We start from the raw sequence: 23,541 nt of genomic DNA, 5'->3' as shown, positions 1-23,541 counted from the left end.
CACTATTTTGGGACTTCTTTGACTTCCCCCTCATATCCCTTTTCAGCTTCTGTTGGATGTTGTCTACCCCCATTAAATTGTAAACTCCTTGAAGAGAGGGACTGTCTTTTTTCATCTTTGTGTCCCCAGCTCTTAGCGCAGAGCCTTGAATATAGTAGGCACTTAATAAATATTTATTGACTGACTGTTGAAGTTGATTTCTTGTAACCAAATGAAATACTTTACAGTTATCCACATTGAATTTCATCTTAGATTCCATCCATTTAATCCTTTTGGATCCTGTCATCCCAAATGTTAGATATCTTTCCCAACTTTGAGTTATCTGCCAATGTCTTTATCCAGGTCATTGATAAGGAAGTTAAACGGCATTGGACCAAGCATCAATCCCTGGGGGTGTCCATAAGCATTGTAATCTTCCTGCCCAGTTGACATTGAACCAGTAACTGTTCTTTGAGCCTGGGCATCCAACCACTAGGATTCATCTTCTCCACATTAACAATGGGAGATACTTCATCAAAAGCTTTTCTAAGATCTGTGTCAATGATGGAGCATTCCTGTCATCTCCTAGCTTGGTAACCCTGCCAAGAAAGGAAACAAGGTTCCTCTGGGGTGACCTGTTCTTGATGAGGCCAGCCTGGCTCTTGATCTTGTCTGGGTCCCTTTCTAGTTCTGCCAGCTCCCTGTTAAATGAGCCCTTCTTTCTAGAATTTTCCTGGGAATTGGCCTTTAGTTTGCAGTCTTTATTTTTTCTCTCTTTTTTGAAAATTGAGACAACATTGTCCAATTCTGTGGCCCCTCTCCTGTCGTCCCTGTTGTTCCATCGTCCCTGCCAGCGGCTCGTTAATGACATCTGCAGGACTTTTAGCTACAATCTGAGGTGACTGGGATTTACAGGGGGTGGCTAGATGTTCTCTTCCTCTCTCTTTACTTATCCTGAGTAGTGATAATAGCTAGTATTTATAAAGCATTTTGAGGTTTGCAAAACCTTGTACAAATCTGCCGTGTGATCACACAACAACCCTAGGGGGTAGGTGCTGTCATTTCCATTTTACAAGTGAGGAAACTGAGGCAGGCAGGCAGAGGTGCAATGGCTTATCCACTGCCACCCAGATCGGCCCTCTTAGTCCTTTTTGTTCTTCCATTTCCAAGGTAAAAGTCGTTGCAGAGAAAACAGAAGCGCTTGAGCTGGTCTGCCTTCTCTGATAGTTACCACCCACCCCAAGCAAAGGTCCTACTCCTTTTTTCTCCCAGTAGAGCGAAAATATCCCAGACCTCTCTTATTGTCTATCCCTTTCCCTGGCCATCCTGAGTTTTTTGAAGCTATAGCATTCCGGACACTTTTTTTTAATACCGGTTCTTCTGACAAAGATCTGGGCATTTTAGTGGACAATAAGCTCAAGATGAACCAACAATATGATATATCGGAGAAGAAGGATGATGTAGTTTTTGGTTGCATGAGTAGAGGCATTGAGTCTAGGAATAGGAAGGCACCATTAGTCCTGCTGTGACCTTCCCCAATCAGAACACGTTTGCAGTTGTGAATTCAGTTTGGGGCCTTTTAGGGACATTGATAAGCCACAGTGTGCCCTGAGGGGGATGACCAATATGATGGAGGGCCTTCAAACTGTATGAGATTTGCTTGGAGAAACTGGAGGAGAGAATACTTAAGTAAAGCAATGTAGTAGCTATCTTCAAGTATTTGGAAGGCTGTCTTGTAGGACGGATTAGCAGTAATAATAATAACTAACATTTACAGAGCTTTTGCTATGTGCCAGCCACCATGCTAAGTGCTTTTGCGAGTATTATCTCACTTGGTCTTCACAACAACTCTGGGATGTAGGTGCTGTTATGATCTCCAATTTACCTGTGAGGAAGCTGAAGCAAACAGAGGGTAGTGACTCGCCTAGGGTCACACAGCTAGGCTGTGTGTAAGGCTGGATTTGAACTCAGATCTTCCTGACCTCAGGACAGGTACTCTATCCACTGCCACCTAGGCTGTTCTTTTTGGCTACATAGGGATAACTTCTTTTCGGTTAGAACTGCACACAACTAGGTGGAACGATGGATACGGTATTGGCCCTGGAGTCTTCTTGAGTTCATATCTGGCCTCAGATACTTCCTAGCTGTGTGCCCTTGGCAAGTCACCTCACCCTGTTTGCCTCAGTTTCCTCATCTATAAAATGAGCTGGAGAAGGACATGGCAAACCCCTGTAGTATCTTTTCCAAGAAAACTCCGAATGGGGTCATGAAGATTTGGACACAGCTGAACAACACAAGTGGAATGATCCGCCTCAGAGCATGTAGTGGGATTCCCTCACTGAGGGTTTCAGGCCAAAGCTGTGCAGGTATTTCTTGTTGGGGAGAGTCTTGTTTCAGCTCTAGGCTGAACCAGATAGTCTCGGAGTTGTTGGTGATCCTAAAGACATGTCTCAGCTCCGTTTTTGCCTTTTCATACCATGTTGATGCGCTAAAATTGGATCCTCTGTTGTATTGTCCAAACCTAGAATCAAAAGTTACTGAGATCAGATTTTGGCATCTGTCACAATTTAAGATTTGACCATTGGCTTTAGTCATTGGATCCCTGGATTGTCTCTAAATTTGGCTAGGTTCTTCTTAACAGCCTTTTTTCTTTACTACCCACTGAAAAGCTAAAAATAGTATGGATTCCTATGGATGACACCTTAGTAAAAGTACTCAGAATTAGCAGAATAGGACAGGCAGGCATTGCTCACCCTATTTGGCCCAGAGTTCTATGGATGTATAAGCAGCCAAAATTCTGTCAGTTCTAAAATTGGTGGGCAACTACTGCCCAAGTGGTGCCAGATTGAAAGCATTGAAATAGGTCACATATATAACTACATGCATGCATGCAAATACATACATTCATGTATGTATGTATCTGTCTAGTGGATTTTTGTAAAGGGGGAATAAGGGAGCATTGGTCCAGATAGAAGGGAGCTAGTGCTTAAATCAGATGTTTAATAAGTTCCTCCTTTAGAAACAGCAGATTTACAAATTCTCCATCCATACAGCAGCTTTGGGCCTTTGTCCTGCTTACTGCTAGAGCCTCTACTGCTTGCTGCCCTAAATGAGTGAATGGATGGATGGATAGATATAAAAGCATTTACTGAGTATATATATATATATGTATATATATGTATATATATATATATATATATGTACTAGGCACTGTGCCACGGGAGTGACTGGAAAACCTGGAGTTTTTGGGTGTTGTAGGTTCATGAGTTTAAGAAACGAGATAGGAAAATCAGCTTATGTTCCCACGCTTATCCACTTCTCTTTTCCCCTGCTTCCTTCCCCTACTTGAACCTTTTTTAAAAAATTCCCTACTTGAATCTTATTTCAATCATTTCATTTCCATGAGGTGTTCTGAACATAGTAGCTGTTTAAATGTTTATTGAATTGGTTTGTCTAAAACTCTACCAATTCGCACTTCATTAGGATTAAGCATAATTTAAAAGATTATAAATAGCTGTTGTATGATTAAGGGACTATAATGCATTCACTCAGTAGCAGGAATGCTTTCCTTTTGATACCTTGTTTAGATCTTCTGTATTGAGGGATCATGAGTTTTGATTGTGGGAGGAGAGTGAAGGGGTAAACTTTAGAGGGACCACATTGAGGGAATTTTAGGCTATCATGAGAGTCTTGGGGACCTAGTGAAAGGACTTTGTTCCGGAAAGGCAGAGGCTAGAGTACATCAAAGACAGATTTTATTTGTACTCATTTTTGGTATTCTCTTTCACGTTCTCTTCCTTCTCCTATATTATATGGTCCACAGTTGCCCAGGTCAGCCACATTATAGGTTGGGTAAATCTTTATTTCTTGGGATACTTTAGGAGTATAACTGCCATGAAAATGGCACTCTTCTGGATAAATAGAGTCCAATTTCCACATGAATGTACTTAAGGAACTCAACCTATTCATGAGGTTGACTTTTAGCCTTTACTGGAAATGTACAACGTTGATGGTTGACTGACCCAAAGTGGAACAGTGGGAAAATTCCAGACCATCTCCACAAAGTGGGACAGGTCGAAATTTGATGGAGTGAAGACTTTGGTTTCCCCATTCCCTATTTTTGCTTTGTGCTTTTTTGAATTTAATTTTTAGTAAATTTCCATTTTTTTCAGAGTATGGTGTATGTGAAAACTTACGGAAGCTGGAGATTACTGGTGTGTCCTGTCGAGATGTTTATGCCAAACGTGAGTTAACCCACTTATTATCATAAATATTTCTGTTATGAAAGTCTCTTTGTTGACTCAGTTTTAGCTTTGAATAATACATAAAATATGGTTCATATTTGGTAGTCTCATCTTTCCAGCACTTCAACTTAAAGCTATTAGGAATTTGTCACCATTTAAATGACATAACACTAGACTTGATCCCGAAAATTATACATTTGCTTCCTATTTTTCCCCAGTGTTCATATTCCGGTTATGTAGGTGTCCTCATTTTTTAGCCTACCCTGGATAAGAAATTGTGTGCCTAGAAATCAAGGAACTTGTGTATTGCAAAATCCTCGGGTTGTGTGGAGCAGCAGTGGCTTCAGTTTTTTACTAATTTATGTTGTGATTTGGGGAATGCACTTTGATTCCCTTCCAAGAATCTGCTGCTTGTTTAGATTCATGGAGAGCCTTCCTCTAGCAGGCATTCAACACATGACTTAACTAGATTTTAGGTAGGATAGACTGTAGTCTAAATGAGAAGTCTTCCCTTTTCAGAAATCCTTTAGCCATGGCTTTCTTCCAAACTGTGAAGCTGGCCTATAAGTGTGGGACCGTGGTGCCCATGGTCAAGTCACTCTACTTCTTGGGGCTTCAGATTGGACTAGAGCAGGGGTTCTTCAACTTTGGAGTCAGGAATACTCATCCAGATGAGTTCAAATCTGCCCTCGGATACTTACCAGCTGTGTGACCCTGTTGGCCTCAGTTCCTCATCTGTAGAATGAGCTGGAGAAGGATGTGGCAAACCACTCTAGGATCTTTGCCAAGGAAACCCCAAATGGGGTCACGAAGCCTGGACACAACTGGAACAATTGAACAAATTTCTTAAACTTTTGTGCCAGGGACCCAATTATGGACCCCTTCTTAGAATAATTTTTTAAAATGTAAAAAATAAAATACTTAGGATTGCAAAAGAAACCATTTATATGGAAATAGTTATAAAATTAAAAAAAAAATCCCATAAACAGCAATTCACAGACCCTAAGAGGTTTTTCCAACTCTAAAATTCCATGATCTTTTTTACTGCCTTTGCTTTCCTACAAGTGAAATTTACATAGATGAAAAGGCAAATATCACGTCACTACCTCTGCCTTGTCTTGCTTCTTTCTTCTAGAGTTAGGACTCCCATTCAAATAGCAGTGAGCTGCTGAGGGGAACAACATAAGCTGTTACTAGCTGTTATTTTTGCTTGGATTACTTGTTGGTAATAAGTCATCAACCTAAGGGAGTGGGATACAGCAAAGAGGTTGCTTTTTTTTGTCTGTTTTAAATTAAAACTTAACAGGTTGTTTTTTTTGTGAGGCACAGTTTGGAACTTTGGACTTTATCTGTGATGGCAGTCCTAAATGGGCACTTTAGCAAAAAGGTCCTGGTAAGCAGAGTTGGGCAGCAAGTACCTTTGAAGTCAAGCAGAGGGAGTCACTGCATCAGTTTCTTCCCAGATTTTTCTGGAACTGTCTCTTTTGTTTTTTCTTATGGTGTAGTAATAATCCCATTACATTCCTAGATCATAATTTGTTCAGCCATTTCCCCTAGTCGATGGGCCTCCCCTTAGTTTCTGGTTCTTTGTTATACTACAAAGAGCTGCTATACATATTTTTGTAAATATAGGTTCTTTTTCTTTGATCTCTTTGGGGCCTCATAGTGGCATCATGACTAGGCTCTGTGACTTTGGGGGCACTAAGTCGTTCATACTGCTGTCCACAATGGGCTGGCCTGATTTCATAGCTTCACCCACAGTGAAGCTTTTTTTAGTTTGAACCCCAGAGGAGGAGATAGAAAGGTAGAGGCAAAAATTCTAACTCTTAATTTTGTTAGTGTAAGGAAGCTTTTGTAAAGGGGTCATAAGCAGCCATCTGGAAGCTGTTTTGGCACAGATTTTGCCACATGTTGCAGTTTTATCCAGGCTTAGTTTTCCATAGTTAATATCAGGGGTAGATTTGCCCCTGCACTGAAGGTTCTCCTCCGGAAGCCCTTCGGATAGAAGACCTCCCCTCCCCCGAGCCTTTTGTGAGGTTTGTCAGGGAAAAAGGTACAGAGTCTTCCTGCCCATGGAGCTGTTCTCTATTTAGAAAGACCTACATTTAGACACGCCTACCGTGCAGGTCATCTATTAGCCATGAACTGAAGTGAGCTGCATTTGGAGGGGAGCTTTGGGCCGGCAGGCAGAGGGTCTGAGTTCAAATTCCATCTCTGATGCTAGTTACTTATGTGACCTTGGGGAAGGGCATGAACACTGATTGAGTGCCTGCCAAGCGCTTTGCTAAGCACTTTACAAATATTCTCTGGTTTGGGGAAAGTAATTTCTCTTTTCTGTCCTCAGTTTCCTCATTTGTCAGTAGGGGCTTTGCCTAGGGTCCCTTCCAACACTAGGTCAGAGTAGACCTGTGGTCGGTGGTTGCTTTTTTCTAGGGGAGCAGATGGCGCCGTTAGTGCATCTCATGCCCTTATGTCATAAGGGGACGTGAGTAAATTTTAATCGTAGTCTCTCAGGTGGCTGCATTGATTATTCAGTGCACATCTTCCTTCTGTTCTCTAACTTGAGACTGTTGCTTTCTTTTGGGTTGCTCTCACTTCTTCTTGGGCTCTGAGTGGCTTTTCCCTGTTCTTCCTCCTGGTTGTTTCTCCAGTTCTGCTAGCAAGGTCCTCATCTTTGGTCACATTTCCAGGGACACTCTCAGTTCTTCTCCCCTGTTGCTCTTACCCTTCTGTCCTCTACAGATTTCCACCCATTCCTGATTCCCTGGGCTCATGTCTGTGGCCATCCTGCTTTTTGTTCCCAAATCACCAGGCAGCCCTGGCCTGCCCAAAGCCTGCTTCTTAGACATCCCTACAAATTACACAAATAGAGAAGAAAAACGTCTTCCTAAGAAAATTGTATGTAAGTATCTTACTGAGATTCAGACTTTACAACCTAGGAATCCAAGTTCACTGTGATACCTCTCTGCCTGGCTCTGGACAGGTCATTTCACTTCCTGTGAGACCTGGTTTTTTATAAAATTAGGGACTTGGAACTCGGTGATTCTAAAGTTCCTTCCAGTGCTAAATTCTTTGTTCCTCTGAATCTTGAGTATTCTCTTCTTACTCCTAATCTTGGGATATTAAACCCTCTGTGCTAAGGGCAGAGGGTATAAAAACAGAATGGAAGGCAATCCCTGTCCCCAAGGAACGTCTCTTCTAGTAGGAGGAGACCTTAGACCTAGGACGGGTGTGCTGCTTTAAGGTCTGCCAGGTGATTACATAGATCATCTCATTTCATCCTTCTACAATCCCGTGTAGTAAGGGTTGTGACTTTCTCCGTTTACCTGTGAGGAAACCCAATGCTAAGAGAGTGTGAGTTGCCTAGGATCACACAGCTAATAAGTGTCTACAATAGGTTTAGAATCCAGATCATCCTGACCACGTGTCCAGCATTGGTCATTTTATTTAAAACTGAATTTAATACAACAAAATGAATCTTCCCAGTTGTATTGTCCTTTGGACCTGGTTATGGCAATTAGCCTGTGCCATCCCAGGCTTCCCTAAGAGAACCAAGAGGGCTTATCTGTGTCTCTTAAGCTTAGCTATAATAATAGCGTTAGTATGGTAGAAAATCCCTTAATATTTTCCTGGTAGTTAGTTGATGTGCCATATGACCCTAAGGAGTATACAGATGAGAGCTATAAAACTCTTTCTGGCTAATTTATCTGGGCTGAGGGCATAGGAGGCTGCCCAGGCATTGGCCTTTGCTACTGTGGGAGAGGGGATCTGGCCAGCTGCTAATGCTAAGGGAGAAGATAGGTGTGTATGGAATTGAGTGGACTGGAGGTGGAGGGGATGGGTGTGTGTGTGTGTGTGTGTGTGTGTCTGTGTGTGTCTGTGTGTGTGTGTGTGTGTCTGTGTGTCTGTGTGTGTCTGTGTGTGTGTGTCAGTCAGTGTAACAGAGCATGGGTCAGGGGAAATGTATATAATGAAATTTGTAATTTATAGAAACAATGGCATTGTTACATTATAGACTGAAAGCCTCCATAGAATGTTTCCGGTAATTGTCATTATTTTTGTGGTTAAGGAACCTTGAAATCATTAAGCTGACATAGATAGGAGTCCACTTTTCTGTTGCTCCTTACAACAGGGGCAGCTATTTTCAAGGCAAAATCAGTTTAATGGTTTGACCAATTGTATTAGCAAAATGGAGATACTGAGTGTTTCTTTCCCTTTCTCCAAAATTAGGATGGGGGCAGCCTTATCCAATTATATAAGGGGGTTCCAAGGAAGAATTTATCTTACCACAAGGACAGGTGGTAGAAAGATACCAAATGTTGCTTGTCAGATCTTGGCCTCTCTGCTCAGATCAGCAAAGGAACCTGAAGTAAAACTTCAGCTACGTGAAGAGGGTCTTTGCTTGAGTCATTTGGCTGTCCACTGTCAGGGAAGCCATGTCTTGTAAACACTTCTATTCTTCTTAACTCCTGACTCTTCCAGGCTTTGTGAACCTCATTTATCTCTAGGTAGAAAAGGTTAAGTCCAAGTTGTTGAAATGGGAGTGGGGGAGTGAGATCAAGCTGTCGCTAAGCAAGGCAGGGGAACCTAGAGAATGTTGTAAAAGTGTGTACTGTCCCATTCTGGGTTTGTTGTTGGAAACTTCTCCTGTAGAGGACTAGTTTCCCAGAATTGGGTGTGCAGGCCAGGATTGAAGTCCTTGACCAGAAGATGATGAACTCTTTGTACCTTGCATTGTGCTTGGTGAATATAAATGGTTTTATATTTAGCACTAAGGAGGAAGACAACTTTACATCCTATGAAAATGTGTATATAGTCATGAAAATTGGAAACATCTTCTTTAGTACTTTCCCTGCTGTGTCTGTTCAGGTATAAATCCACGAGTGAAGTCGGGACGTTTTATGAAAATTCTTCCCGATTACGAGCACATGGAATACAGAGATGTTTACACCTGCCGTACGTACTTGCTGCCAGCTGATGCTTTTTGCAGAGAGCACGCCCAAGATGCTGCATGATGATCCTAACACACAGAGGATGTTAGGATTGTGCTGATCTCAGAGCAAGCTGATGATCACTTTGGCTTTTTTGCTGCTCGTCACTTTTCGGGAAGATGTCCTGTTGTTTTGGTTGGCGTTGGTTAAGGTGTACTAGGCTTAGGGAGTAGTTCTGTCATTGCTTTGATCAGTGCTACATAACACCTAGGAGCCTACCAACGATAGCAGTTTAAAAGTTTACTAAGGGAGCTTTATGCTGAAGAAATTCATTAGGTTCATGCAGGATCAGAGCAGGGAGAACTGAACAGAAGCCCTCAAGTCTTTTCTCTTCCCCTCAAAATGAAACTCAAGCAGTTCACTTGTTTTAAACGTTTGTCATCATTTTGTGTTTGAATTCTAGATGGGCTCCTTTGCTGAATTTATATCCTTGATTATATAGTATGGCACTTGGATACAAAAAAATCTTTTGGACCCACATAACATTAACTTGCCCTCCAAACTTGTATTGACCCTCCCTACTTTCATCAGGATCATCTCCATCTGTTATTCTAGTTAGCTATCGTAACTGCTTCTCATTTAAGAGAATGAGTGGATACTTGAATCATAAATCCTTCCAAGGTCTATGCAGGCTATTAAGGTAAAGTTATTTGGATTGATTTAACAGTATTTTTATATAATTAATACAATTATAAAGAACTTTGGGAGAGGGCGTGTGACATAGTGGATAGAGAGCCAGCCCTTGGAGTCAGAAAGACCTAGGTGTGAGTCCTGCCTCTGAGACATCTCCAGGTCACTTAGCCTTCTGGGGGTGCCCTTGGCCATGAAGCTCTCTCACACTATAAGTTAGAGGTCAAGGTTATTGATTTAAGTGAGGAGGAGTTTCCCACACAGATGAAATTAGAAGATCAAACAAGTAAAAAAAAATATTTGTGTAGATAACGAGCTCAAAAAAGTGAAGGTAACCCAGGTACAAGAATACTGGCTACAAATAGGTAGGAGGGGATACAGGCTTTTTTCATTATTGACCTTTCCTCTACTCCACCCCCACCCGTCCCTCATTCCTTCCTCTTCACCCTCCACCCCTAACCCTTTTCAGCTGTGGAGTAGAGTCTAACCAGAAGAGATACTTCCAAAAATGTAGAAAGAAGCTCAGAATTAGCTGAAACCAGCCTTGAAAACAGTGAAGACAAGTTAAAGGTGATGGGAATGTAAGCCAGTTAACAAAGGCACTTAAGGATGTCACAGGAAGAAGGGAGGGGAGAGTTCAAGAAAAGGAATGAGAAACAGTGGTGGAGGCCACCCACGGATGGGGGGTGCTGGGGGCAACAGAGAAGGGCCAGAGGTTGCTGCATTTGCTGCAAGTGAACTACTAGCACATTTCTTGTGTGCTGTGACTCTGTGGGTGTGGGCTTTAAAAAAAATCGGATATTAACTTTGTTACTAAAGCCCTTGTTAATTGGAAGCAGATGTAATTACTGATTTTAAAAAAATGATTTGAGTGTTAAGATCTGTTCAATATTTAATCCTTTTTCCCTGTGGGAGCTTCTTTTTTTGGCAAAAAGAGAATTTATGATTTAGAAAATTTTCTAAATGCTCTTAACATCTGGTATTCTAGATTTTATATTTATATTGGGAATAGTGGTTCTGTATAGGAACATGGGAACATTACAGTTTTTGAGGTGTTGAGTGACAGAAAGCCGAGATTGTTTTATGGCCAGGTATACCCTGTGTTTTGTGTTATACTGTGACCTTTCGTAAATTAAATTGATTTTGATGATGCACTTGTGATGAGTAATAGGAAACTGTCGTAAATAGTCTCAAATGATTTTCTGAATTGTGGGGAGAAATATTTTAGCTAGAGCTGAGTAAAAGAGCCTAAAGAAAGAAAATTAGCTTGGCTTTAATAAACCAGGTAATATGGACACACACACACACACACACACATATATGTATATGTATGTATATACACATATAAAAATGATCTTTTGAATTATTTTATGAGGAGCATGCTGTATTCTTGAGTGTTTAATACCATATTGCATGGTCCTTGGGTATGGATGTTTGCTTTATTAACCAGTCGTAGATATAATATCTGTGTGATCTGTAATGGTTCTGTCTCTCTTTTTTTGGTAGTTATCTTTGATGCAATTCCAAATCACATGAATAAAAATTACAGACTTTAAAGAGTTTAAAATAGATGTTCAGGTGGAGACACTGCCAAGTCCTTTCACCTTCAGGTCTCCTTGTCAGTGTTAGTCTGGTTAGAGGGCTCTTGCTCTCTCTCATGGTATTGCCCATTTTGAATAAAGGTCCCTTGGGAAAAAATCTGGATCTTCCTTCCCAGATATGTCATATTCTAAGGATTTCTTTCTGATGCAAGCAAAATAGCATGTTATGGTAGAAAGAAAATGAGACTTGAATTCGAGAGACTCGGCTGTCACTGACTGTCCATGATGGGGCTCTGGGGCAGGCATTTAACTCAAGTGTTGTTGTCTCACCTGTAAAAGGGGTTGTGAAGATTAGATGAGATGGGAAAGTGCTTAGAAAAGTATCTGGAAGAATGAAAAAGCATCTATTCAATGCTCACTAGGTGCTGGGCAGTGTGAAGAGGCAGCTGGTGGTGCGGTGGGTAGAGCGCTGGGCCTGGAGTCAAGAAATTCAACTATGTGACTTCAGATACTTCCTAGTGGGGTGACCCTGAGCAAGTCACTTAACCTCTGTTTGCTTTTTTTGAAGATCATCCTAGCACCTACCTCAAGGGGTTGTTCTAAGGATCAAATGATACAATAAATTGTAAAAAAAAAAAAAACAAAACAAAAAACCAACCCCAATCTCTTAGCACAGTGCCTGGTGTGTGGTAGGTGCTGTAAATCCTTATCCTTTCCTCTTCCTCCTTCAAATAGAAAAAGGTTGCTCTCACCTCTCCTCTCCAGGAAGTCACATTCTGCAGTAGAGTTTGAGTTTGAACGCTTGGCAGTCCAGCTCGAGAGGGAACTGCAGTGTCTGGTACCTCATTTTGCTAGGTGATCTTCACAGTGTTCCTAAGACAATTCAGATGGTGCCTGGGCAAGTCACTTAACCTCTGTCTGCCTCAGTTTCCTGATCTGTAAAATGGGAATAATTATAACACCTACCTCCTAGGGTTGCTGTGAGGATAAAGTATGCTAATTGGGGGAGACAGCCTATAAAAGAAAGTTCCACTGCAGGTTGGCTAGAAGGTCTGGGAATCCTGAGGTTTAGTGAAAGGGCAGATGGCAGGGCCCAGGTTTGTCATTAGGTCCAGTGGCAGTGCCTAGGATTGTTCAGGTATAGAGGCAGGGATCAGATGGTAAGGCTTGGTGATCCTGCATCTCAGTGGAATAAAGAAAGTTGGAAACTCCCCTCCCATTCAGCTGGTTTGAGTAGTGAAGCAGCCCAGGTGTGTTCTGGGGCAAGGAAGGAGATGAGTGGGGAAACAGTGGGTGGAATGTCTAGGACTTTTCCTAGTTCGGGATTGACGAATGTAAAGGGTTAACACTGCTTAAAAAATACAGCTTCTGTTGCCACGCTGTTCACCAGGGCTGGCCAGTGAGAAGGTTAACTTGAGAATAGTGTATTCCAGTTGAGCCAGTTAGGATATTTTTTACTTTGGATAGTTGTCAGAACATACCTTTATACTAGTATAGAATTCAGCATTTTTGTTGTGTAGTTTCAGTCATGTCCACTTCTTCACGACCCCTTTTTTTGGTTTTCTTGGCCAGGATACTGGATTGGCCTGCCATTTTCTTTTTTTAGCTAATTTTATAGAGGAACCTGAGGCAAACAAGGTTAAGTGACTTACCTAGGGTCACAAAGCTAGTAAGTGTCTGAGGCAGGATTTGAAATCATGAAGATATCTTCCTGATTCTAAGCCCTATGCTGTCTCTACTGTGCTACCTACTTCTACCCAAATAGTGGATATACCTTAGTCAGAGGTGTCAACTGAAGCAGATTAAAATGTAATTGGGAAATGTCTAATTAAAAAAATAAAAATACAGTGCAACATAAATGATGTTAATTTATGTTTTTCTAGGTCAATATATCTGTAAGGGATTGTTTCTATTTGATTTTGACAGCACTATAATACCCCATCTGTTCTTTGATAGTCTAAGTTAAGGGTCTAAAACAGACTTCTTTGTAAATTTGAGCCACCAACCTGAATTTTTGTAATTATTTGGTGTCTTGTCCTTTTAAGTATGGCTCTATGTGAATTGAATTTAAATCCCAACTAATAAACAATTTAATACTTCAGAAATATTAACCATCTTTGTTTAGTGACTGAATTTTTGCAAAGTATCCTAAGAGCTTTCTTTAAATTTAATTGTTGGGGGCAGCTAGGTGGCACAGTGAGTAGAGCACCACCCCTGGAGTCAGGAGGACCTGAGTTCAAATCCGGCTTCAGATACTTGACATTCTTACTAGCTGTGTGACCTTGGGCAAGTCACTTGACCCCCAATTGCCCTGCCTTCCCTCCTACTTAAAAAAAAAAACCCAAACTTAATTGTTCCTTTTTTAAGGTGGGTTTTAGTTTGGTTCCAAAATACACAAAGGATATCACTACATGAAGGAATCCACTGGCTAGTGTAGGGAAGTTCTGGTGTGGGAATTCCCTCTACCACTCATTACAATGTCTGTACCTTAGCAAATCCATCCAGGGGAGTTGTCTGAAACCCTGCATAGTTAAGTGACTTACCGGGGGCTATGTAGCCAGGAAGATTAGAAGAAAGTCTGAAGCCACATCTTCCATGCTACAGTTCGGCATTCTGTGTTCTTTATGTGAGACAGTGATCATGTACAATTTGAGAGGGAGAGAAGGAAGTTTGGAAATCATAACAGTAAGTTAAAAAATGTTTTTATTAAACATTAAGTAACACAAATTAGCTCCATAAGTAAAAATTCTCGCAATATTTAGCAGATTTCTTTGCTATGGAATGACAGAATGAGACTACGTTGTGGAGGAATTTTGGTGTATCAGATTATAAACTCACCTTATTTAAGGTGGAATGTTCTGAATAGGATAGAAATAAGCCAGAGGAAGCTTTCATTGGGCTGCTTGTAGTGTGTATACAGAGAATCATAGATCTGGATACTCTGATCATAACATTAGGAATGAGGAGGCTGAGGCTTTACAGAGATGAAGAGACTTGACTACAGTTAAAAGCTGAGACTAGAAATCAGGTCGCCTGATCCCTGGTGGTTTGTTCTGTGTTGGGAGATAGTCACGTCTTCCCTTCTTGCTTGTGTATTTTACTTCCTGTTATTTTAAAACTCTGGTTTATGTTTCTTAACTCTTCCAGTGGTAGTCAACACTATTGTGTTTTAATATCCTCAAAATAATGTGGAAGTATAATTTCATAAAGCCTTCATCCTCTGCCTCTGAATTTATTGTTTATTTCAGTAGGTTCAGGGCTTTAAACTTTTTAGTTAGTTGTAAGTCAGTGAGATTGGTTCTCAGTATCACTGTGGAAAAAAATTATCATGTGCCAAAAATATGTCATGGTCAAAATTTCTCTAGAAATATATTCTTTTCTTTTGATCCTTGAATCTAAAGGATATATTGTGAATGAAAAATATTGGGGGGGGGTGTAAAGGGATGAAACTCTGACTTTTCCTAATACCATTTGTTATTATTTTTCCGATTCTTCATTGCATTGAATTGAAACACATTTTTTATCCCATGTTTACAAGCATTTGAGTGCTCTGGACGGCTTGAGCAAATGACCACAACACGCCATTTGGAAGTGAACTTAAGTTACTTAGTCACTATTGAGACCTGAGGAACATTGTTTAAGTCTAAAAGTGTTTTGATGTGTTGAGTCATAGTTTAATTCCGTCTCTGTGACCTTTGAATGTGAACACCTAGAATGCAATGTGATGTCTTGCCTCAAAATGACAAGCAGCTATGGCTTCCCTCCAGGGACAATCTCTGCTTACAGATGTCAGAAGTTCACTTGAACACATCCTAGCCTGTCATTTAGGTGCTTCACCTTTTATTAGCTGAAATCACTTTATGGCTTAGCCCCTCAAAAGGATACAGTATGAGGGAGAGGCTTTGTGTTAGAGTGTGATGATTTTTAATCCTGTATATTTATTAAAGAAAGGCAGCCTTGGCAGAGGGGTGGAGAAGCTGGTCTGGGACCCACGGTGATCTGTCCTGCATCTGGTCAAGTCATTTAACTTCCTGCTAGTGCCCCAGACAAACTACTCTATAGGCAGGGTAGTGTAGTAGGGAAGAGGGTATTTTCCCACACAGATGAAATCAAGGTCTAGAACAAAAAAAAATACTAAAGTATACATTTATTTTTGAATTATACCAATGTCTTTGATTTATCTTTCAGGGTTTGTTTGTGCAGTTGTACCAGACCAGTACATCCAACATTCAAGGTAGTAATAGTAGCATTAGCAGCAGCAGCAGCGGTAGTAGTAGTGGTAGTACTAGTACTAGTACCCCCCTTCAGAGTGTATCAGATGTGATGACAAGGTAATAGAATTACTTTTTTTTTAAACAGACATCCCAGAATCGTTTACTTTCGAGGGTAGTTCTCATTTTGGGAAAGAACCAAAAGTCATTTGGAGCCAAATCTGGTACTTGAACCGGGTAAATCCCCTTTTGCTCCAGAAAGAGGTGTGACTGTAAGCTAATGAGACTCTTTTCTGGTGGGGCATCTGGCCTGGTTGCAAAGACAGTGCCCGACAACATTGTTGGGATAAGGATAGAGTCTCCCGGGGTGACAGTTTTGAAGAAGCAGCACTACCTAGATGTATGTTCTCAGTAATTATTGGTTACTGCCTCTTCTTCTTTTATCCCCATATTGATGAACAGTCACCAAGCCGATTCATCTTTCCCACGTGTCTCTTATGTTGTTCCTCCTTTTTCTTCTCGTTACTTTCCTTTCTGTATCTACCTATAATTACCTCATGCTTACACTAGTTCAGGGGCCTACAGACTGTCCCTGTGGCTCTAAGCCCTTCTCATACAGCCACCATACCACATGTGGACATAAAACCTACTGCCTTCCCATTAGTCACCTCACCACATTAGGCACCTCAGCTAGGTGTCCTTCAGGGCCGCTTCAAGCTGGCCCCAGGCCTTTTCCCAGGCTTAGCTGTTCTCTCCTTCAGGTGCTCCCACCCTCCTGGAGTTCTCACCTTGACACATCCCAGGCTTACCTGCCTCTGTACCTCTTGGAATGTTGTTCCTCTTAAATTATTTTGCCCGTCTATCTCCAGACCCAGCTTGAATACTGCTCCTGTGCAGTCTGATTTGGATGGGTGGGAATGCAGCCTGTCCTTCCCAGAACCAGTGTAATTTCTAACCCACTCTGCCTGTTAGGGTTATTTTTTTTGTACAAGTCATACATCTCCTTGGCAGAGTTACAACAATGTCTTACATAAAACCCCTATACTATGTGGGACCATCTCCTGCAAACAGTAGGTGCTCAGTAAATACTTGCTGTTTGAATGAACTTTTTATGATGTTTGTTTAAAAAAGACCCCACCTAAGGTCATAACTTTTTATGTCATTCGAAGATTTATTAAGCACGTGTAGTAATTGGAAATATCTTTTATTGTTAATTCTCCAAACAATTCTAGATAAGATTTGTTGCTCCCTCTGTTTTCATAATAGACTTTGCCCCCCAAAGCTTCATGTGATGTGACCTCATCTTTCCCCTCCTCGCCTCTCACCTTTCTGCTTTGTCAGCCTCTTTAATTCAGCCTCGTGCATTCAGTTTGAGATGTATCCTCGATGTTTTTCTATTTCCGCAGTGCTTCACCGATATAGACATATTTTGGGATTGTGGCAACCAGACATTGGGCCATATGGAGGGCTGTTGAATGTTGTGGTAAGTACTCAGAAAAGCTTTATTTATGTAAAAATAAACAACAAAAGAATCACCCCCCTTTGTATTTAATTATGTAACACTAATTAACATGACCATTTCTACATATGAAGAATCAAAAAACAGGACTCGCTTATGAAACCTACCAACCTTTTATCTTCAGAGAGGCTTTAGTGGTTGTCTTGTATGAGAAGTCCAGAGCTGTTGGAATGATCTCTACTTAGTGTCATTCCCACGCTGGAACGTTTTGGGGAAATACCATGAAGGCCCCACATTGAAGTTCTCATTTCCAAGTTGCTTATGTTTTTACATGTCCTGTAAACATATCTCTGGCCCCATTAACACTGATTGATTTTTTTCCCCTTCACTATATGCTAACATTCCTTCTTCTGTGAAATTTGTAGTATTATCAAGAAATTCTACATAAGTATTTTTTCAGGGAGCTGGATTTTATTATCCTCTCAAGTAAAGTCTGACTAGACGTAGCTTTTAAAATTTTACTATTTGTAGACTTTTTGATAAACAGATGTTGACTGTCAGAGGAATATTTCCAGCTAGCCTGGTTTATATTTGCTTTCTTGTAGCCAGTGAGAGACAGGCAAAGATTCATCAATATGGCCCTCCTCTAGAGAATAATTCATGGCAGGGTGATTTTTCTCATTTGTTTGTGCCTCACTTTGAAAGATAGCGTTGGGGGACTAGAGTTTCCAGCTGGCCTTGGTCAAGGCTTAGACTTTTCCTGAACAGCTCCAAGCTGCCACCCTGGCCCCAGGACCAGGCCCTGCACACAGTAGCCATTTCCTGTGTCTGAGTGAAAGTGGACTGACGTTGTATGTCTCCAGATACTGGTGTCCCTGTGGGGACACCAGTATGAATCTTCAGCTTTAGGGTTAGGTTCTGTCTAGTGATGACAGAAAGTATCATTGCAGAATCCCAGGGTAGGATCCTTGGGGCCTCCACAGCAGAGCTCTCCTGAACCTCCCAGAGCCCTGGGATCCCTGCCTTTGGGGAGCAGGTGTACACTGTGTGTGCTTCTAAAAGTACATAAGCATGACATGGCATATTTGTCTGTACATTAAATTTAATAGAGTAGCACGCAGAGGAGGCTACTATCCTATCAGCAAGAGGTGACATTAAAACCAGGCAAGCAAAGCAACTGAAAATGGCTTACTTCCCTCCAGGCTACTTTGGGCAAATTGGAAGAATTGAAATTAGCATTTAGAAATAGGGTTTATCTGATCTCCTATTCAATTCATTCTTGCTTTGCTCTAAGAGTGTACAGATTTTTTAAGTTTATAGCTCTAGTCTGAAGGAAAGATATTTACTCTTGGATTTTAATAGGAGTAAGTAGATTGATTTTAGGCTTTGTAAGAGTGGGTAAACAGTGGAGATCTCGAGTAGCGTTGTGATAATTTGGTACCCTGAGGGCTGTGTATGATACGGTGTTTTCTGCTATCTGTACATTAAAAGGGTAGTACCTTACATCAGCAATGTGAAATTCCTGGCCCACATCCTGAATTAAAATGTAATTAGGAGATATTTAGCAAAATAAATAAAGATACAAGATAACACAGTTAATGTTAATTTGTTGTTTTCCTGGTTAACTTGAAGCAGGAGGGATGAGTTTCTATTTGAGTTTGAGACCAATGACTTACATTGCAATAAGCCAAATTCTGCTTCAGAGATCCTAACCCCTTTAGTCATTTTGGGGTTTACTGGGACCACCCAAGTGCTGAGCCCCAGAGTCTTCCTCTGACATCTCATGATCTGAAATAGTTTTCTTTGAATCCTTGACTGGCCCTAAAGGTCTAGTGAATTCCTTGGGAGTTCTGGTTACTCTGGGTCTAAGCCTGAAGCCTGTGTACTCCTGTTAGGAATGTCCCTCAATTGGCTAGGATCTCCCTTGTTGTCCCCTGGGTTAGGAAGTGACCATGCGGGAAGGAGGGAAGGAAGGGGTGGGGCTGAAATTGCCCTCTATCCACTCTGATTCTAACCTGAAACCTTAAGGCCGTGTTGCTCCCAAGGATCCCAAGGTGTGTGGCAGGGCCGCCTGTGTTGAGTAACGTGCCAGCTCCAGAACGCCTTTAATTAATTCCTTGTGAGATTTCATTGCCACGCATGTTGCAGTTACAATAAAGCTCTGGGAATGAAGTTGGGTGCTTTTGCTTTTAAGCCCACCCTCTTGTACATGCCCAGTGTTAGAGTTCTATAAATCAAGGTGGGAAGCTGGCTTTTTGCCACTGCTCTTGTACAATAAGTGTTGAAGTGGCCCACTAAAACCCACAGGCCCACTTTCCACAGAAAGTTCAATCATGATCCACTGTAGACAAGGTAATTTGGGAGGAAGGGAAGATTAAGATACATATTGAAATAAACCTCTGTCATCTCCCCTTCCAGTATTTTAAATTCATATTTTAGCATTCTTTTTCTACTCACTTTGAAAAGTAGACATATAGTCAGTGAGACAGATATGAATGTAAATATGGGCTCCTGGCTTAGTAGGAGTTGTATAGCCTCATTTTTAGGGCATACAGAGCTGGTTTAAATGAGCTACCCTGTACAATTTTGCCTAGCTTTTGTTGGTCATTATTTTGTTCCTTTGTCTTGAGTTCTGCTGAGGGATAAATGTCCTTTGCGATTTGGAAGAAGACGTGCTAATTAAGCCTTCATTTTGGGAGGGGCATATATCTGATGTTATTAGAGAAAAAAATATAGCTTGCTTTTTGATTCTTTTCCCTTTGAGATGAGCATGATAGATTTTCCTTTGAGCCAAGGGGAGGGATTGTTTTTCTTATTGGTAGTGAATAGTAGAGTAAGAAAATGCATCTTCCAAAAGCAGTGAATAAGTAGAAGGAAATAAATAATGCCTTATGAAAAGATAACTGCCCCAGTTATCTTGTCCAGACTGTGATCCTGATGCACCATAGCACAGTTCACACAACTCTAGATTGGGAGTCAGACTCTGTGGTGTCCTTCCTGTGAGAACTTAGGGAGGTCACTTACCTTCCTTTGGCCGGAGTTTGATAGGACTGTGAAGTGTATAGGTGGGCTCGCTTACAATAGTAAGACCTTTGCCAGCTCCAGACCTGTGATCCTAAGAGTTACAAACTGAAGAGTGTCATTTTCCCAGCCTCTCTCTGTGGAACTAAAAGCGACACGCCTGGACTTGTGTTCTGTATGACAAAGAAGATTTTGATCTGTCAAACATTGATTCACAGAATGTCTTAAAATTGCAGTCTTTATTGGAAGGCCTTTGTTTTTTTCTGTCTCTCACTGAGAATCTGCCATCTACCTGAGTCCCAAGCTGGTGATTGGAAAAGCAGTCTTCAAAACTAAAGCATAGTCAGAGGAGGTAGTGGGGAAACATCATCATGTTGGAAGGGCCTAAGGTTAGCATTCTGGGAACATTGAGACCAGGCAGTCATTGAAGGATTTTAAACTCTTTCTCATAGCCTGCTTTCTTTTGATACAGGTAGATGGTTTATTTATCATTGGTTGGATGTACCTGCCTCCCCATGACCCCCACGTTGATGACCCCATGAGATTTAAACCTCTATTTAGGATTCACTTAATGGAAAGAAAGTCCGCGACTGTTGAGTGTATGTATGGCCACAAAGGGCCTCATAATGGCCATATTCAGGTAAGCATAATGCCAACTTCTCTATTTATGTAAACTGGGAACATGTTCTAGGTGCTGTGACATGAGTTATGAGCTCATATTCTTGGCTAGTGTTCATATATTGTGCCAGTAATTATGCCATGGAGAAAGGAAGACAGTCTTTTTAAACCCTGTCTTGTGAATTATTTAATCTTTGGACTTGATGTAACTTTGAAAGAATAATTCAAAGGAAACTATTGATTATCCATTCAGACTGAACTCTGGGTTATCATATGGCAGTTTTCCCACACTTGGGTCTTTCCGGTTTTAGGAGAACCTGCATTGCAGTAAACCACCCTACCCTTGACATTAGATTTTGGCTAATAATAGGGACCGTCCCTGAGAGAAGAAGTGGATTATTTACCTTAATAGCAAACGGCCACTTTTGGCTTAACTCAGAAGCTCTGTGAAGGCAGAATGCCTATCTTTCTTCCTTCAATATCGTCTGTCCCCTCGCCTCTGAGAAGGGAACTGTTATTTCAGGGTGTGATGATGGGGTTCTGCCATTTTAACCTTTCACACTTACTGGTTGCCAAAATTGCCTTTAAGATAGGATTGTTTGGTTAATTGAGTAAACCAGAGGGGCCTACCTTGGAGCATCCCTGTGTTTCCTGTTTCCTGTTGTGTGCTTGAATCCCTTCTGCCAAATTGCTCACATAATACTTCTTGTTGTCAGTTCTCTTTTTCTCCTATGAATCACTAGATTGTAAAGAAGGATGAGTTTTCTACCAAGTGCAACCAGACAGATCACCATAGGATGTCTGGTGGGAGACAAGAGGTAAGTCTGTCTTTGGGATGCAGGTGGGTGGGCACCCTAAAAATAGCTTAACAGATATGTTACTCACTGTTTATTGTATCCCTCTTGGAGCAGGAGAGTGTAGAGATATTATTAGCAGAGTACTTAGCACAGAGCTGTATTTTGATGCATTTTTAGAAGTTGTTCAATATAGATGTGTTCATATGTATAGATTTCTCCCCTAGAGTGTATGAACTAAGCTCTAATATTTGCATCCCCTTTGTTAAGTGACTGGAAGTATCCGTAGAAAGCTTAAAAAAAACCCCAAACCCTCCAAAAAGTGAAAGCATTTAATTTGATCAAAAGGCATTTTTTAGTTCAAATAATATATTGGGCTTGTTTAAGAAGTTCCTGAGTCTGATTTCTCAACATTTTGTAGCTATTCTAGATTTCATAACTGAAGAAAAAAATTTGAAATGCTATTTTTGTTATGTAGTGAGGCCCCTCCTTCTGGATTATGACTTTCAGAGACAATTAGATACATTGCTTTATTTGGAACCTCCATGTAGTCACTCACTTAACTGTAGATCAGGTAGTATAGAAGCTTGCATGTCAGACACAACCCTAGGGCCATTGTCGTGAGTCAGTGATTCTGTTTTCAGTGTAAACTACAAAGCTGTTAAAAAGAACTGATTTAGTTTCAAGTCTCTCTTGTTTGTGTAGACACCACTTCGTGTTAACAGTAACTGATGTGTGTGAATGTGTGTTTATGTAACTTAGGTTTGTACAACACTTTCACATGCGTTACCTCATTTAACCCTCAGAACACCCCATTGAGGTCGGTACCACATAGGCATTATTATCGCTGTCTTACAAATGACAACACTGAGGCTCCGAGAGGTTAAGCAGCTTGCCCATGGTCACATAGCCGGTCAGTGGCAGAGGTGGGATGTGACCCCAGGTCTCTCTTGAGTCCAGGCTCAGCGCTCTTTCCACTACACCATGCCCTCTCTCATTGTGTTGTCAGCTTGAGTTGTAGGGACCTAGGCAGCACCCGTATACAAGAATATTTAAGAGACTGACTTTGTTCTAAATGCCTCTTAAGGGGAGCTGGCAGCTGTCCCAGTTCCCAGCAAACGTGCCTTCCATTAATTCCTCTATTTAGAGTCTGTTACAGTAGAAATTAAAGACAAGCAGAATGTGCCCAATCTTAACATTTCAAGAATGTTTTGTACTCCTGAACACCTGGTTGATTGAGGTGATGACTAGTGGAAGCTGGTGCCCTAAAGTGACTGTCCTGCCTGCCTCCCCAGAGAAGCCAAAACTGCTGCTGCTCTGGGCTTTGGTCTTGCTCAGGGAGGAGGTGCCACATACTGTGTGGGGAGCTGTTTCCTAGGTTGCCAGCATGGGTGGGTGGATAGCAAGTAGAAGCCTCTTCATTTGCTGCTCACTGCTTGTGTCTGCTCTAGTCAGGTTGTGGTTGTCCATCTTAGGGTTGAAGGGGATTAAGGACGTTAAAAAATAACACCCCCTTTTTCCTTCTTCTGAGCCTTGTTTCCAGTAGTGATGCCCTTTGTAGATGCTTTTGGCAAGCCCACCGATTCTAGTGAAAGGGGCAGTAATTACTCCTCTCAACAGTTGTATAAAAAGTTTTTAAGTAGTCTTCTTTTAGGGTTGAGTTTTTAAAGAATATATTTCTAGAGTCCTCAGGAAGAGTGTCCTCAAATATTGATTATAATTTATATTTTTTGTCAGTTAAATGACACCTTTTATAGTCCCATTTAAACCCATATATATTTGTCAGCTTATAAATTTACATAATTGGCCATTCATTACAGAAGTAAAATGAGTGAATTTGGTACCCAACTAGTACTTTTTTAAACTAAAATTTTTGTTTCTAGTTCTTCATTTTTTTTAAAAAATTTTTTAAAAAATTTTTGTTTTTTTGAAGGGAGTTAGGCAGAGGGCAATTGAGGTTAAGTAACTTGCCCAAGGTCACACAGCTAGTAAGCGTGTCAAGTGTATGAGGTCCGATTTAAGCTCAGGTCCACCTGACTCCAGGGCCTGTGCT

At 41.1% G+C, this 23,541-nt stretch overlaps 1 protein-coding gene across 6 annotated transcripts in view; it reads left to right on the top strand.

The window, feature by feature from the left end:
• FBXO31 (F-box protein 31) overlaps positions 1 to 23,541 on the top strand; it is an 83,832-nt gene that overhangs the window by 40,586 nt on the left and 19,705 nt on the right. For 4 of the 6 annotated variants that reach the window (XM_036748514.1, XM_036748519.1, XM_036748517.1 and 1 more), the window contains exons 2-6: positions 4,152 to 4,223; positions 9,093 to 9,179; positions 17,003 to 17,079; positions 20,549 to 20,716; positions 21,438 to 21,512. In XM_036748514.1, the coding sequence (XP_036604409.1) occupies positions 4,152 to 4,223; positions 9,093 to 9,179; positions 17,003 to 17,079; positions 20,549 to 20,716; positions 21,438 to 21,512 (479 nt within the window). The remainder of the gene's footprint in view (positions 1 to 4,151; positions 4,224 to 9,092; positions 9,180 to 17,002; positions 17,080 to 20,548; positions 20,717 to 21,437; positions 21,513 to 23,541) is intronic. The other 2 variants (XM_036748516.1, XM_036748515.1) reach the window with 1 other exon arrangement.

This window comes from Trichosurus vulpecula, chromosome 3 (assembly GCF_011100635.1).
Source record: "Trichosurus vulpecula isolate mTriVul1 chromosome 3, mTriVul1.pri, whole genome shotgun sequence".
Taxonomy (NCBI): Eukaryota; Metazoa; Chordata; class Mammalia; order Diprotodontia; family Phalangeridae; genus Trichosurus; species Trichosurus vulpecula.
Note: the sequence above shows the minus strand (reverse complement) of the source record. Positions and strands in the feature narration are given on the sequence as shown.